At 40.0% G+C, this 13,814-nt stretch overlaps 1 protein-coding gene across 1 annotated transcript in view; it reads left to right on the forward strand.

The window, feature by feature from the left end:
• LAMA1 (laminin subunit alpha 1) overlaps positions 1–13,814 on the forward strand; it is a 166,094-nt gene that overhangs the window by 55,077 nt on the left and 97,203 nt on the right. The window contains exons 4-9 of the mRNA XM_043558326.1: positions 3,588–3,830; positions 4,739–4,918; positions 7,414–7,503; positions 9,176–9,293; positions 11,095–11,273; positions 11,953–12,058. Coding sequence (XP_043414261.1) covers positions 3,588–3,830; positions 4,739–4,918; positions 7,414–7,503; positions 9,176–9,293; positions 11,095–11,273; positions 11,953–12,058 — 916 coding nt within the window. The remainder of the gene's footprint in view (positions 1–3,587; positions 3,831–4,738; positions 4,919–7,413; positions 7,504–9,175; positions 9,294–11,094; positions 11,274–11,952; positions 12,059–13,814) is intronic.

The raw sequence follows: 13,814 nt of genomic DNA on the forward strand, positions 1-13,814 counted from the left end.
ACAAATACCATATGATTTCACTCATATGTGGAATTTAAGAAACAAAACAGATGAATATATGGGGATGGGGGGCGGGGGAGAGACGAGAGGGAACCAAACCACAAGAGACTCTTAAGGATAGACAACAAACCAAGGGTTGGTGGAGGAAAGAAGGTGGGGGATGGGCTGGCTGGGTGATGGGTATTGTTATGGTGGGTGTGGTATGTAAGTGATGAATCACTGAGTTCTACTCTTGAAACCAATATGGTATTGTATGTTAACTAACTAAAGTTTAAATTAAAAAAAAAAAGAAAAGAAAAACAGGAGGAACCTATGAAGGCAGAAGTCTGTCAGGATGCTCCGGGAGAGCGCTGGATCTCTGAGAAGCTGGAAGTAGCCCGCCACCAAGCTGTATAACAAACTCTGGATGTATTTCAGGACTAGTTCTAGAGGAGACAGTAAGATTTTTTTTTTTTTTTAATTTTTAAATTTATTTTTGGGACAGAGAGAGACAGAGCATGAACGGGGGAGGGGCAGAGAGAGAGGGAGACACAGAATCGGAAACAGGCTCCAGGCTCCGAGCCGTCAGCCCAGAGCCCGACGCGGGGCTCGAACCCACGGGCAGCGAGATCGTGACCTGGCTGAAGTCGGACGCTTAACCAACTGCGCCACCCAGGCGCCCCGAGGAGACAGTAAGATTTATTGGCAGGGACTTTTCAGAAGGGTTCGGTATTTCAGTCACATTAAAATACAGTAAGTCAGGGGAGCATTACATAAATAATGAAATATATGAATTATAAAATTGGGGGAAAGGGTTCTTTGCAATCACCACAAATAAAAATCATGAAGTTGTGTTCATGGGTGAGTTTTCTGGAGATGTTTACGCCAGGACAAAATAGTCTTTGCATCATTTTAATGTTTAAAGGTGGTCTTTATTGATAAAAATGGTTCTAGATTTGTCAACATAGCCTGTTCAGTTCCCGTTCCAAGCATGAATAGCAGATACACAGCTCCTCGTTTTCCTCATTACTGAAACCTGAGAATATCGTTTTACGTCTACTGTGCTTTAGAAACAGTGGTTGCATGTTAAAAGGAAATAGCACATGAATACAGGTCATCAAAATATCAGACACACTTCTATCACTTGCAGACTAAGCTTGGTTGGAGGATGTTTCTTGCAGGTGAATAGAGTTACTATAATGAAATAGAATTGTCTCTCCCAGAGAATGAGGCAGTAGGTGAATGTAAGATTATATGGCTTATGGTGGGTTAACATTAGGAACTCTTGTGTTCCTGGAATTGGTGAGGGCTAAGATGGAGAAGCTAAAAACAAAAAACAAAAAACGCAGAGGCAATAAGACTCAGAATAAGCAAATTATAACTTCCTTCCCAAAGCATACACATATATATATGTACATACGCACAAATATATATACACATAAATGCTGTATGTGTGTACACATTTATATGCGTATATTACATATATATTTTAAAAATAAAAAAGATTTCACTTTGGTTTACAAAAATCACCTCTAACTATCTGGGTTACAGGAAATCTGGAGCAAATAGCAGTTTACACGGAAAAAGGCATTTTTTTGTATGGTTGCTTGCAACCCTAATCTAAGTTTACTAACAGAAGAGTGAATGCTTGCTAAAGAACAAAGGGCATAATATTTTTCCTATGTTTTCCCCAATTCAGAAAACATTCGAAATTTTGTATTCAGTTCATGGGGACTGCATTTTATAGTAAGGCTGTATTTCGGGCATCACGACAAGGCAATGAGGTCTTGTTAAGTGATGAATATCTTCAGGTAAATAGAAAGTTGACGCTGAAAACTTTGGATTCCAGAGGTGATATATGATTGGCATGTTCGACTGTCTGGAGGAGAGTTACAGGAAATGGAATCAGCATCTTTTCTGAAGCTCTGGGGCATGGAATTTATGAGGCACCTTGAGAATCAATACAGGGAAAGATCCCCTAACAGAGAAAATTTCCATAAAACAAAAGAACTATCTTCAGAGCAAATGAATTTCCTGCCACTGCAGTGTTCCAAGAGAGGCTGGTTGGTGGAGACATGATTCCTTTTTAGTGCTGAATTTGGGGCTACATAGCTACAAGAGCCCCTTCCAAACCCAAGATTTACCTGGCCGGTCTCCTCGTCCGGCTAGTGGTCATCAGCATCCCCGTTTCCCCTCTATTCCTCCTCTACACTTTCTAATTTTATTTCCTTTTAAATGAATAGTTTTTAATCTTTCTGAGCAGTTTTTATGCTTACAGAAAAAAGACTGTAAAGTACAGGGTCCCATATCCCCCTCATTCCTCTGCACTGTTATTCACATCTTGCATTAGTGTAAACCATTCATTCATTTTAGCTGATGGGCCGATGTGGATATATGGTTATTAACTAAGTCCTTAATTTACATTGTTTCACTCTTTTGTGTTGCACAGTCTATGGATTTTAACACATGTATAATGATATGTGTCTGCAATTACAGTAGCATACAGAGTAGCTTTGCTGCCCTAAAAATCCTCTTGGTCTCCTAGTCATCTGTCCTTGCCCCTAGCCCCTGACAACTACTCATCTTTTTACTGCCTCTGTATTTTTACCTTCTCCAAAACACCACATTTTTGGAATTATATCATATGTAGCCTTTTCAAATTGGCTCTTCCACTTAGCAACATGCATTTAAGGTTCCTCCATATCTTTTTGTAGTGTGAGAGCTTATTTCTTTTATCACTGGAGATGTATCACCTTTTGTTCATTCACCAGTGGAAGTTTTCCATTCACTTACATAAATACCAAGGAGTGCAGTTGCTGGGTTCTATGGTAAGAATATGTTTAGTTTTGTAAGAAACTGACAAACTGCATTCCAAAGCGGCCACCATTTTGCATTTCCATCAGCAATTAATGGGACTCCCTGTTGTTCCATGTCTTGTCAGCATTCAGGATTGTTTGTGCTTTGGATTTACGTCATTCAAACGGGCACACGCTTAGTGGACTGACTTTCCCCCCCTCATATTCAGATGTGTTATTTCCAAATTACTATAAGAAATACACTTAAGGGGTGCCTTGGTGGCTCAGTCGGTTGAGCATCCAACTATTGATTTTGGCTCAGGTCATGATCTCTTGTTGGATGGAGCCCCAATCAGGCTGTGTGCTGACAGCACAAAGCCTGCTTGGGATTCTCTCTCTCTCTTTTTCTTTGCCCCTCCTGTTTGCAAGTGAGCGTGCGTGCTCTCTCTCTCTCTCTCAAAAATAAATAAAGAAAGAAATATATTTAGGCTACTATTTATGAAATATAATGTCACTATTATCATCCAGAATCCAGATGGAAAGACACTAGAAACAAGAGCCCAAGCACTGATTTAATATTAATACTGTTGATAATAATTATAATAATATAAATTTATTTGTGAGTCCTTTTTGAGTTTATTTGGAAAAGCAATGCCACCAGGAGAACATTCACAAGACATATTTCTGATCAATACTTCTATGCAATTACATTATGAGACGTTGGCGATCATCATCTAATAGTTCTTTCAAGGGAACTGTTTTTTGTAATTGCTACTGATTCTCGTTTGAGATTTCTCAGTGTCTTCGTTTCAGGTCTTTCAAGTTGCCTACGTCATCATCAAAGCTGCTAATGCCCCTCGACCCGGAAACTGGATTTTGGAGCGTTCTCTGGATGGCACCAAGTTCAGCCCCTGGCAGTACTATGCAGTCAGTGACACGGAGTGTTTGACCCGTTACAATATCACTCCAAGACGGGGGCCGCCCACTTACAGGGCTGATGATGAAGTGATCTGCACCTCCTACTATTCCAGACTGGTGCCGCTTGAGCACGGAGAGGTACTGTGCCCACCGCAGTGACATGTGGTGTTTCACCAGAACACTCAAAATAGATCTTAGTTCAGGTTACAGAGATCTTTAACTCTCCAGCTGTGTTTAAGGTATTGACTGGTGTCTGCTGATGATTGATGTCGTAACCCGTACATTTCACCGTATTGATTTCGTCCTTTCCAGGAGAGCCCCTGGTCACTCAGCTGTAACTCAATAATTGTCAGAGCATCTTTCGTGACACCAGCTCAAGAACGTTTGTGGAAATATTAAGGAGAGGACTGAAATGCCTCTAAAAGATGTAGTTTCTAGTTTTCTTTGTGGAGTTCTCCTCTTTGGTGGTGTTGAGCGTCAGAGATGGCTCACAAAGTATTTCAGCTCAGTGCTCACCACACCCAGACCGTACACACTTCATTAGAGTCAGAGTGTAATAAAAAACACACCGTTCTTTAGTGGCACCTGGCTTGATGAGATAAAACTACGAACACCCTCCTGAGCACTCTTCACAGCAGGAACTCAGCAGCAAGCCTGCCTCGTTTCAAGAGCAGAGATTAACAGAGAAACTCTCACTCTCTCACTCTCCCAGTCTGTTCCTGGCACTTAGACTTTGTTTCAGAGAACTCATAGCCTAACGAAACATGTTAAAATACCCTCACCACCCTGGGAGAAGGGGTTCCGTTAAGTCTTCCGGCAATCGCTGAGATAATGGAATTCATAATGTGAAATTCATTGAAGATGCTTTGTGAGCATGGTAGTTCACAGGTAGTAATTAACGAATGCTGGATTTCTACAAGAATCTAGTTGGTTAGTTTGATTTTAGATAGTATCAGTAAAGATTACATGTTCAGGGTAAACAATCAGGGCTATATTTTTGCATGGTTAAAGTTGACATTTGTTTATTTTGATGTCTTTATATTTAGATTCATACATCGCTAATCAACGGCAGACCAAGCGCTGATGATCTCTCACCCAAGCTGTTGGAGTTTACTTCTGCACGATATATCCGCCTTCGCTTACAGCGTATCAGAACCCTCAATGCCGATCTTATGACCCTCAGCCACCGAGACCCTAAAGACCTCGATCCCATCGTTACAAGACGAGTAAGTCTATGGCAGGGCTCCTGCCCCTTGTGAAAAGTTTATTTTGTTTAAGAGAAATAGACTTTTCTTTTTGGTTGGCCTTTTCCTCGCAAATCGGCCTTTTTTTCCCCCCTTATTTCACTGAGGATCATTATATATGCTTTGTTTAACGTGCCACCTCTAAGCTGGGGGATGGTTCTGACCTCGTGTCCTCAAGCCCCCTCCCCCCATCCCATAATGCCATAATTTAGCGAATGTTGTTGTATTTGTTTCTCACATTCTGCTCTGGCTCCACATGTGGTCTTCAGCAAGCTGTTGTTGTTGTTTCCACTTAAAAGGAAATTTTAAAGTTTGAGTTATAATTTATATTCAAGGGGAGGTACAGATTTTAAGTTACAGTAAACGTACAAGGTTTGTATGGACAAGCATTTTCAAATCCCTTGGATAAATGAGGAGTGGAATTACTGAGTTACAAGGTAGCTGTGTGTTTAGTATTAAGAAGTTGCTAAGCCTTCTGGAAAGTTGTACCATTTTGCAGACCAGCAACGTGTGAGAGTTCTGTCGCACGACACGCTGTCACAGATGTGGGTTGTCACCCATTTCCACGTCAGCCATTCTGATGTGCATATGGTGGCAGTTCCTTGTGATGTTAATTTGGATTTCCCTGACCACACATGTTGAACAGGTGCTTATTAGTATCTGATTGAATCATTTCGTCCCCTTATTAGGGAGCTATAAAAGACCTTTATATATTTTGTATACCAGCCCTTTGTCAGATATCTACACTGCAAATATCTTCTCTGTCTGGAGCTTGCTTGTTCACTTTCCCATGACATTTAAGAGGTTTTAATTTTGATCAAGTCGAATTTACCATTTTTAATGTTATACCTAATGCTTTCTGTGTCCTTTCTGAAAAATAGTTTTTTATTCCGGGTTTGCCAAGATATTACCCTGTGTTCTGTCTAGTAGCTTTATAGTTTTAACTTTTACATCTATTGTCATTTCAAATGAATGTCTGTGTTTGGTGTGAGGTAGAGGTCAAGGCTCTTTGTTTCCCCGTCTATACATACAATTAATTATTCCAGCACCATTTGTTGAAAATACTTTCCTCCATTAAATTGTTTTGGTGCCTTGTTGAAAATTATTTGACTTTACTATTGTCTACTTCTATATCTGCACTCCATGCTGGCTTATTGATCTATTTGTCTGTCTTTAGGCTAATAATAAACTTTCTTTCCATAGTTTTTTAGAGTAAGTCTTGAAGTCAGGTACTATAATAGCCCTAGTGAATTATTTTTTTAATATTTTTCGCTATCCTGGGTTGACTGTGTTTCCTTGTAAATTTTGGAATCAGTTCATTATTGTCAAAAGAAATCCTGCTAAGATTTTCATTGGGATTTCACTGGTTTCGTAGATGAGTTTGGGAAGGATTTTGGAAGACATTTTGACAATTTTGGATCATCTGATCCGTAAACATGTTATAACTGTCCACTTACCTAGGTCTTCTGTAGTTCCTCTCGGCAATGTTTTATTATTTGTTTATTTGTACATCTATTATTCAATTTATTCTTAAGAATTACACATTTTTGCATGTTAGTCTTCATAGATGGCTTTCTGAATTTTATTTTCCATTTGTTCATCGCTAGTGTATAGAAATACAGTCCATTTTTGTTAATTTTCATATTAAGACATTGCTAAAGTCACATATTATTTCTAGTAGTTTTTTTTTGTTTTAGATTTTTTTCCTAAGTACACAATAATATCATCTACAAATAATGAGTGTTGGGTCTTACTGTACATTCTTTACACTTTTGAGTTCTTTTTCTTGCATTATTGGACTGGCTGGCACCTCCCGAAAGATGTGGAATGGAAATGGTGAGAGCAGATTGTAAGAAGAAACCACTTAATCTTTCACTGGAAGCTCTTGGTTGTTCCTGGATTCCCTTTATTAGGTGGAGGAGATTCTCTTCTACTGGCTTGCCAAGTTTTTTTAATGAATGATGTTAAATTCTGTAAAATGCTTTTTGTGAATCTATTTGAAACGATCAAATGATTTTTTTCTCCTTTATTCTATTAAGATGGTGATTTAAATTTACTGATTTTTGTGTGTTGAACTAACGTGGCATTTTGGGGGAAAATCCTACTTGGTCATGAGTTATTATGCTTTGTGCGAAGTACTATATTCAGTTATATGGTGCTGTATTCAACGTAGCAATGTTTCTTAGGGTTTTCAGTGGTATGAGTTTTGAATATGACTGCCTGGTATGAGGTGCAGTTGTAAGAATTTCTTGGTATAAGAATTTCTTTTAGATGCCTTTGGTTTTTGTTGATGAACTCATCTGAGCATTATTTGCTTAACTTGAACACAAGGATTCTTTGTACATAAAATATAATTTAAAATGTATATCTAATTATTTTTTTAGGTTACTGATAACAACTGAGCTATTTGTTGGTGAGCCCAACATTTTCTTTTAACTGAAACAGAAGAGGCCTTAATTTTTGTTTGTTTTCCTTAGTATTACTATTCAATCAAAGACATTTCTGTTGGCGGAATGTGTATTTGTTATGGCCATGCCAGTAGCTGCCCATGGGATGAAACTACAAAGGTGAGTTCTAGTATTTTACAGTGTAGTAAATCTTCCAAATAGAAGTTATAGCTATAATATTTGCCTTACTGTATTTTTTATTCAAGTCAGATGTCCAAAGGTGTAAAATCACACGGCAAAAAAAGATTTTTCAGATAATTTAACTGGTTTAATTTTTTTGCACAACTTTATTTCACTCTGTTTGGAGGATATATTTCTTTTTTGTTTGTTTGTTTTCCTACTATGTCCAGCACAAAGCAGTGGTTTTTTTTTTTCCCATCATGATGAGTATACTCTTTATTCTCTTTCAATTATTTCACCCATCCTCTTCTACCCCACCCACCTCCCCTCTGATAACCATCAGTTCGTTCTCTATAATTAAGGGTCTGATTCTTGGTTTGTCTTTCTCTTTTATTCCCTTTGCTTATTTGTTTTGTTTCTGAAATTCTACCTATAAGTGAGATTATATGGCATTTGTCTTCTTCCGGCTGTCTTATTTCACTTAGCATTATACTCTCTAGATCTATCCATGTTGTTGCAAATAGCAAGATTTCATTCTTTTTTATGGCATAATAATATTCCATCATATATATATATATATATATATATATGTGCAATGTGTATATATACACCATATCTTCTTTATTCATTCATCTATCAATAGACACTTGGCTGTTTCCATAGTTTGGCTTTTGTAAATAATGCTGCTATAAACACAGGGGTGCACATGTCCTTTTGAATTAGTGTTTTTGCTTTTGGGGGCTAAATACCCAGTAGTGCAATTACTGGGTCATAGGGTAGTTCTATTTTTAACTTTTCGAGGAAACTCCGTACTGTTTTCCACAGTGGCTGCACCAGTTTGCACTCCCACCAACAGTGCAAGAGGGTTCCTCTTTCTCCACATCCTCACAAACACCTGTTGGGTTTTTACAAAATGTTTCTTTATTTTTGAGAGAGAGAAAGAGAGAAAGAAACAGAGCACAAGGGGCAGAGGGGCAGAGAGGGAGGGAGACACAGAATCTTAAACAGGCTCCAGGCTCTGAGCAGTCAGCACAGAGCCTGACGCGGGGCTTGAACTCACGGACCGCGAGATCATGACCTGAGCCGAAGTCGGACACTTAACCGACTGAGCCACCCAGGCGCCCCTGCTTATATTTTTTAGAAGAATGGCTTCCCTCCTCCCATTTTCTCCCTCTTCCATTTTTGTGGTACTAAATCAAGGGAAAATCAAGTTTGCCCATGTTAGCATAATACTAAGTGAATAATTTGACACCCTGTCTTCTTCTCTTCAACAACGTATATGAAATGACTTGTTACACCCTCCCCATCCCCACTCTGTAATTCTCTGACTCTTGAATAGGATTATCCTCTTTTGAGGATGAAAACTATGAAGATCAAGATAATTATTAATAGGAACTTATAAACCCTTAACATCAGTGCATCTTACTCTGAAAACTTTGTGTTCGTGGACCCATTTTATTTTTAGCTTTGTATCCCTGCTCGCTTCTGTTTGTCACCAGGCCATGGGTGTACATTTTTCTCTAAAAATCAGATGCCACTATGCTCTGATCTAGCCACATGTCCTCTCGTGTACCGTCATGCTACGTGTTTGACGGTGGTAAGTTCTTTGTAAAATAAAGTTAAAAATATACAGGTTGATTTTCAGGTGCAGTTTTGTATTCCCTGTTTCTAGAAGCTTCAGTGTCAGTGTGAACATAACACCTGTGGAGAGAGCTGCAATAGGTGTTGTCCGGGATACCACCAGCAGCCGTGGCGGCCCGGCACCATTTCTTCCGGTAACACGTGTGAAAGTAAGTCCACTGAGGATTGGAAGAATGTCGTTGTTTTCCTTCTTTTAAAAAAAATTTTTTTTCAACGTTTATTTATTTTTGAGACAGAGAGAGACAGAGCATGAATGGGGGAGGGTCAGAGAGAGGGAGACACAGAATCCGAAACAGGCTCCAGGCTCCGAGCCATCAGCCCAGAGCCCGACGCGGGGCTCGAACTCACGGACCGTGAGATCATGACCTGAGCTGAAGTCGGCCGCTTAACCGACTGAGCCACCCAGGCGCCCCTGTTTTCCTTCTTAATATGCTTTATGCTTATATGCTTAATATGCTTAATAACTTTATGATGACCTGACATTTGTAATTAGTACATAACCCCTTTCCTTAACTCTTCAAATAGTTCCCAAAGCTACATATTACCTTAATACAACTGAGTGTTAAGGCCTACGTGTATCTTTTGGGATTTGCTGTTTTATCTAAAGTTCCCCTTCCCATATATTAATTTATTCTTTATTAATTTGGGTTTAATTTTTTTAATGTTTATTTATTTTTGAGAAAGAGACTGTGTGAGTGGGGGAGGGGCAGAGAGAGAGAAGGGAACAGAGGATCTAGAGTGGGCTCTGTGCTGAGAGCAGAAAGCCCGATGTGGGACTCAAACTCGTGAACCATGAGATCATGACCTAAGCCGAAGTCAGACTCTTAACTGATGGAGCCACCCAGATGGCCCTTAATTTGGGTTTAATTTTTAAATAGGCAATTTATTCACACGGTTCCAACATCTACCAATATACACAAATATGTGGTGGAAAGTATTACTTCCACCCCATCTCCATCCTTCCCACTTAAAAAAATTTTTTTAATGTTTATTTATTCATGAGAGAGAGAGACAGACAGACAGAGCATGAGCAGGGGAGGGGCAGAGAGAGAGACACACACACACACACTCTGAGCTGTTGGCACAGAGCCTGATGCGGGCCTTGAACTCACGAGCTGTGAGATCATAACCTGAGCTGAAGTCGGACACTTAACGGACGGAGCCACCCAGGCGCCCCATCCTTCCCACTTTTTACTATTTCCTACTGTGTTCTTCCTGGAATTTTTATGCAAATAAAGCCTACATCAACATATTCCTACCCCCAACCTAGTGTGGACACAGAACCTGACATGCGATGCATGCCATTCTCCACATCACTTTTCTATTTAGCGATACATGCAATATGAAATGCTGTTCTCATTTATAAATTTTATTTTATTTTAATTCTACTGTAATTAACGTACAGCGTTATGTTAGTTTCAGGTGTACAATATAGTGATTCACAATTCTACACGTTACTCAGTGCTCATCATGATGAGTGAGCTCTTGATCCCCTTCACCTATTTCACCCGTCCCCCCCACCCACCTCCACTCTCGGAACCATCACATTGTTCGCTATCAATGCTGTTTTTAAAAACAGGAACACTGAATTCCATTAAATGGATGCAACATAATTAAAATAGCTACCTGTCCATGAATAGTTTGGGTGTTACCAGTCTTTTGTTAACACCAATAGTGGTGCAGCAATTAGCCCTATATATGTCATTCGTAAGCGCCAAGTACTTCCGCAGGATACGATCCCGGGAGATAGGGTGAGGGGTCCGGTGGGTGTGCATGTTTATAGTGTTGACAGCTACTTCCATTGTCCTCCATAACATTTCCCATATCCTATCAAAATGACCTATTCTGGAATTTTAATTTAATTTGCAGTCATGGAAACTTAGGGAGGGAAGGGTTTTCTTTATATAAGACATAATAAATACATGAATTGAGATGTTAAAATTCTCCTAGAGTGTAATTGTCACAATAAAGCCCAAGACTGTTACTATGATGGAAATGTTGCAAATCAGAGGAGAAGCTTGAATACCGCGGGACAGTTCAGAGGAGGCGGGGTGTGCATCAGCTGCCTGCAGAACACCATGGGAATCAACTGTGAAACCTGTATCGATGGATATTACAGACCACACGACGTAAGAGTGTTTCTTCGCCATAGCTGAATTTCGCTGCCTTGTCAAGGTGGAAGAGAGACTTCACCAAGTGTCGTCTTCAGTATTGGAAACTCACTTCCTTTTGGGATGTTTCATTTATATTCTTTTTATGCCAGTAGCATTTTTCAGATATCAGCTTCCTACTCGATCTGTCCTGTTCTCTTGCTCAGAGTCGGATGGTCACTTGTTATTTAACTTGGAATGGGGGGGGGGGTGCCTACTGGCTGTGTGATCTTGGTTTTGTAACACTAACTGTGAATGCGGAGTCAGCCAAGAACTATCACAGCTGTATCTTGCCTGTGCCTCCCTGGTTGACTTGATATGCAGCTACGACCTGGCTCCCTGTGGCGGTCTGGTCTGGGTGATGCTCCTGTATGGCTGTGAGAGAGAGAGCAGAGCATGGGCAGCCGCGTAGCCGTGGTCACGGGAAAGGATGACACTCCACTAATGATACTAGCTCCTGTCCCATTACAAAACTGTTTGGGGCTTTCTGGCTTGAGCTCACCTTATTTTCCTGAGACACACCCTCCCTGGGTACACAAAATCATTATGATGGTCACATCTTGAATAAAAAGGCGATCCCTTGTCATTGGTATTGTTATTATTGCTAATATCGCTATTGTTTTTAGTGAGATAATCCAGGACAAACTCTGCCTTTCAGGTATCTCCTTATGATGACAACCCTTGTCGTCCCTGTGACTGTGACCCTTTTGGGTCCCTCAGTTCTGTCTGTATTAAGGATAAGGCTCAATCTGGCTTACACAAAGGTAAGTACTTGATTCATTTTTGTGCTTGAATTGATATTGTGTGTGTGTGTGTGTGTGTGAGAGATTTGTACCTGGTGGAACTGTTACCTTTGGATAGCAATTGGATGATATGATCCTCTATCAATTATTCTGTTCACAAAACACTTATGAAGCACTTACTATGTGTCAGGCGATGTTTTTAGAACCCAGGAATATGTACTTGAACATGATGATCAAAATTCCTGCTCACAGGTAGACAAACAAGTACATGCCTAATGTAACTCCAGGTAGGGATGAATGCTATGGGTATAAAGCAAAATTAGGGGGCGCCTGGGTGGCGCAGTCGGTTAAGCGTCCGACTTCAGCCAGGTCACGATCTCGCGGTCTGCGAGTTCGAGCCCCGCGTCAGGCTCTGGGCTGATGGCTCGGAGCCTGGAGCCTGTTTCCGATTCTGTGTCTCCCTCTCTCTCTGCCCCTCCCCCGTTCATGCTCTGTCTCTCTCTGTCCCAAAAATAAATAAACGTTGAAAAAAAAATTAAAAAAAAAAAAAAAGCAAAATTAGGAATCATGATTGGAGGAGGATGAGGTGTAAAGGGGGCAACGCTGGGTGATGAAATGACATTTGAGCAGATAATTGCGCGTTTGATGAGAGAAGAAATAAGGCTCAGTTTAAAGCCAAATGGGAACACAGTAAATAGCAATGCCTCTATTTAGTCCTTAGAAGACACTCACAAGGCTTTTGCATACATCATCTGGCAGAGCAAACAAATTCTCCTGCTAACTTTGCAAATGTCAGTGTTCTTTCTGTTTCAAACACTGGCAAAGGACTTGCGAATACCAGAATCTCCTGAAAAGGTTGCATTTTTCAAAGATTTCTGTGACCTTATCCAATTCTCAGTCACTAGCAGTTAAAATGGATATCGATCCACAGGGAAGGATGTGCCAACTGTGGGGCCCGAAATGTGGAGGGTAATTTACAGAACTGAATTAATCCCTACATGTGACTGGTGATGGGAACCTAATGCTAATGAGGGTGATGTTGATTGTAGCGACAATTACCCTTGATTGGGTTCATTTTTAAAAATGTATCATTTAAGCATTCAACCATAGCAGAAATTATTTAACGCATTTTATAAGCAAGGAAACTGTAGCGCAAAGCAGTTAATAAACTTGGCTGAGGTTACACAACTAGAAAGTTTCAAAGCTGGCATTAAAGCAGAGATACTGCTCACTGCCCTTTACCATTTGTCTTGTGCTTTCAAAACAAAACAAAACAAAACGCTGTATTGGGATACACTTCACTAGCATACAATTCACCCATTTAAAGTGTCGGTTTGGTATATTCGTGATTACAACCGTCAAGGCAGCCTAATATTAGACCATTTTCATCGCCGTTACCTGTTGGTAATCATTCCCCATTTCCCTCCGCACCCTCCACCCCAGCCCTGGGCAACCGCTAATCTACTTTCTCTCTGTAGATTTGCTTATTCTGGACATTTCATATAAATAGAACCATACAATAAATGGTCTTTTGAAACTGGCTTCTTAGCATAATGTTTTCAAGGTTTATCCGTGTTGTAGCATCTATCAGTACTTTGGTCCTTTTCTTTTCTGAATGCTACTCCATTGCATTTATATACTGCATTTTATATAGCCATTCATCAGTTGATGAGTATTTCCTTTGTTTCCACTTTCTGGTTATTAGGAATAATGCTGCTACAAACATCCCTGTGTAACTTCTTTGTGGATGTATGTTTTCATTTTTCTTAGGTAAAAG

The sequence above is a fragment of the Prionailurus bengalensis genome, chromosome D3 (assembly GCF_016509475.1).
Source record: "Prionailurus bengalensis isolate Pbe53 chromosome D3, Fcat_Pben_1.1_paternal_pri, whole genome shotgun sequence".
NCBI classification, from domain to species: domain Eukaryota; kingdom Metazoa; phylum Chordata; class Mammalia; order Carnivora; family Felidae; genus Prionailurus; species Prionailurus bengalensis.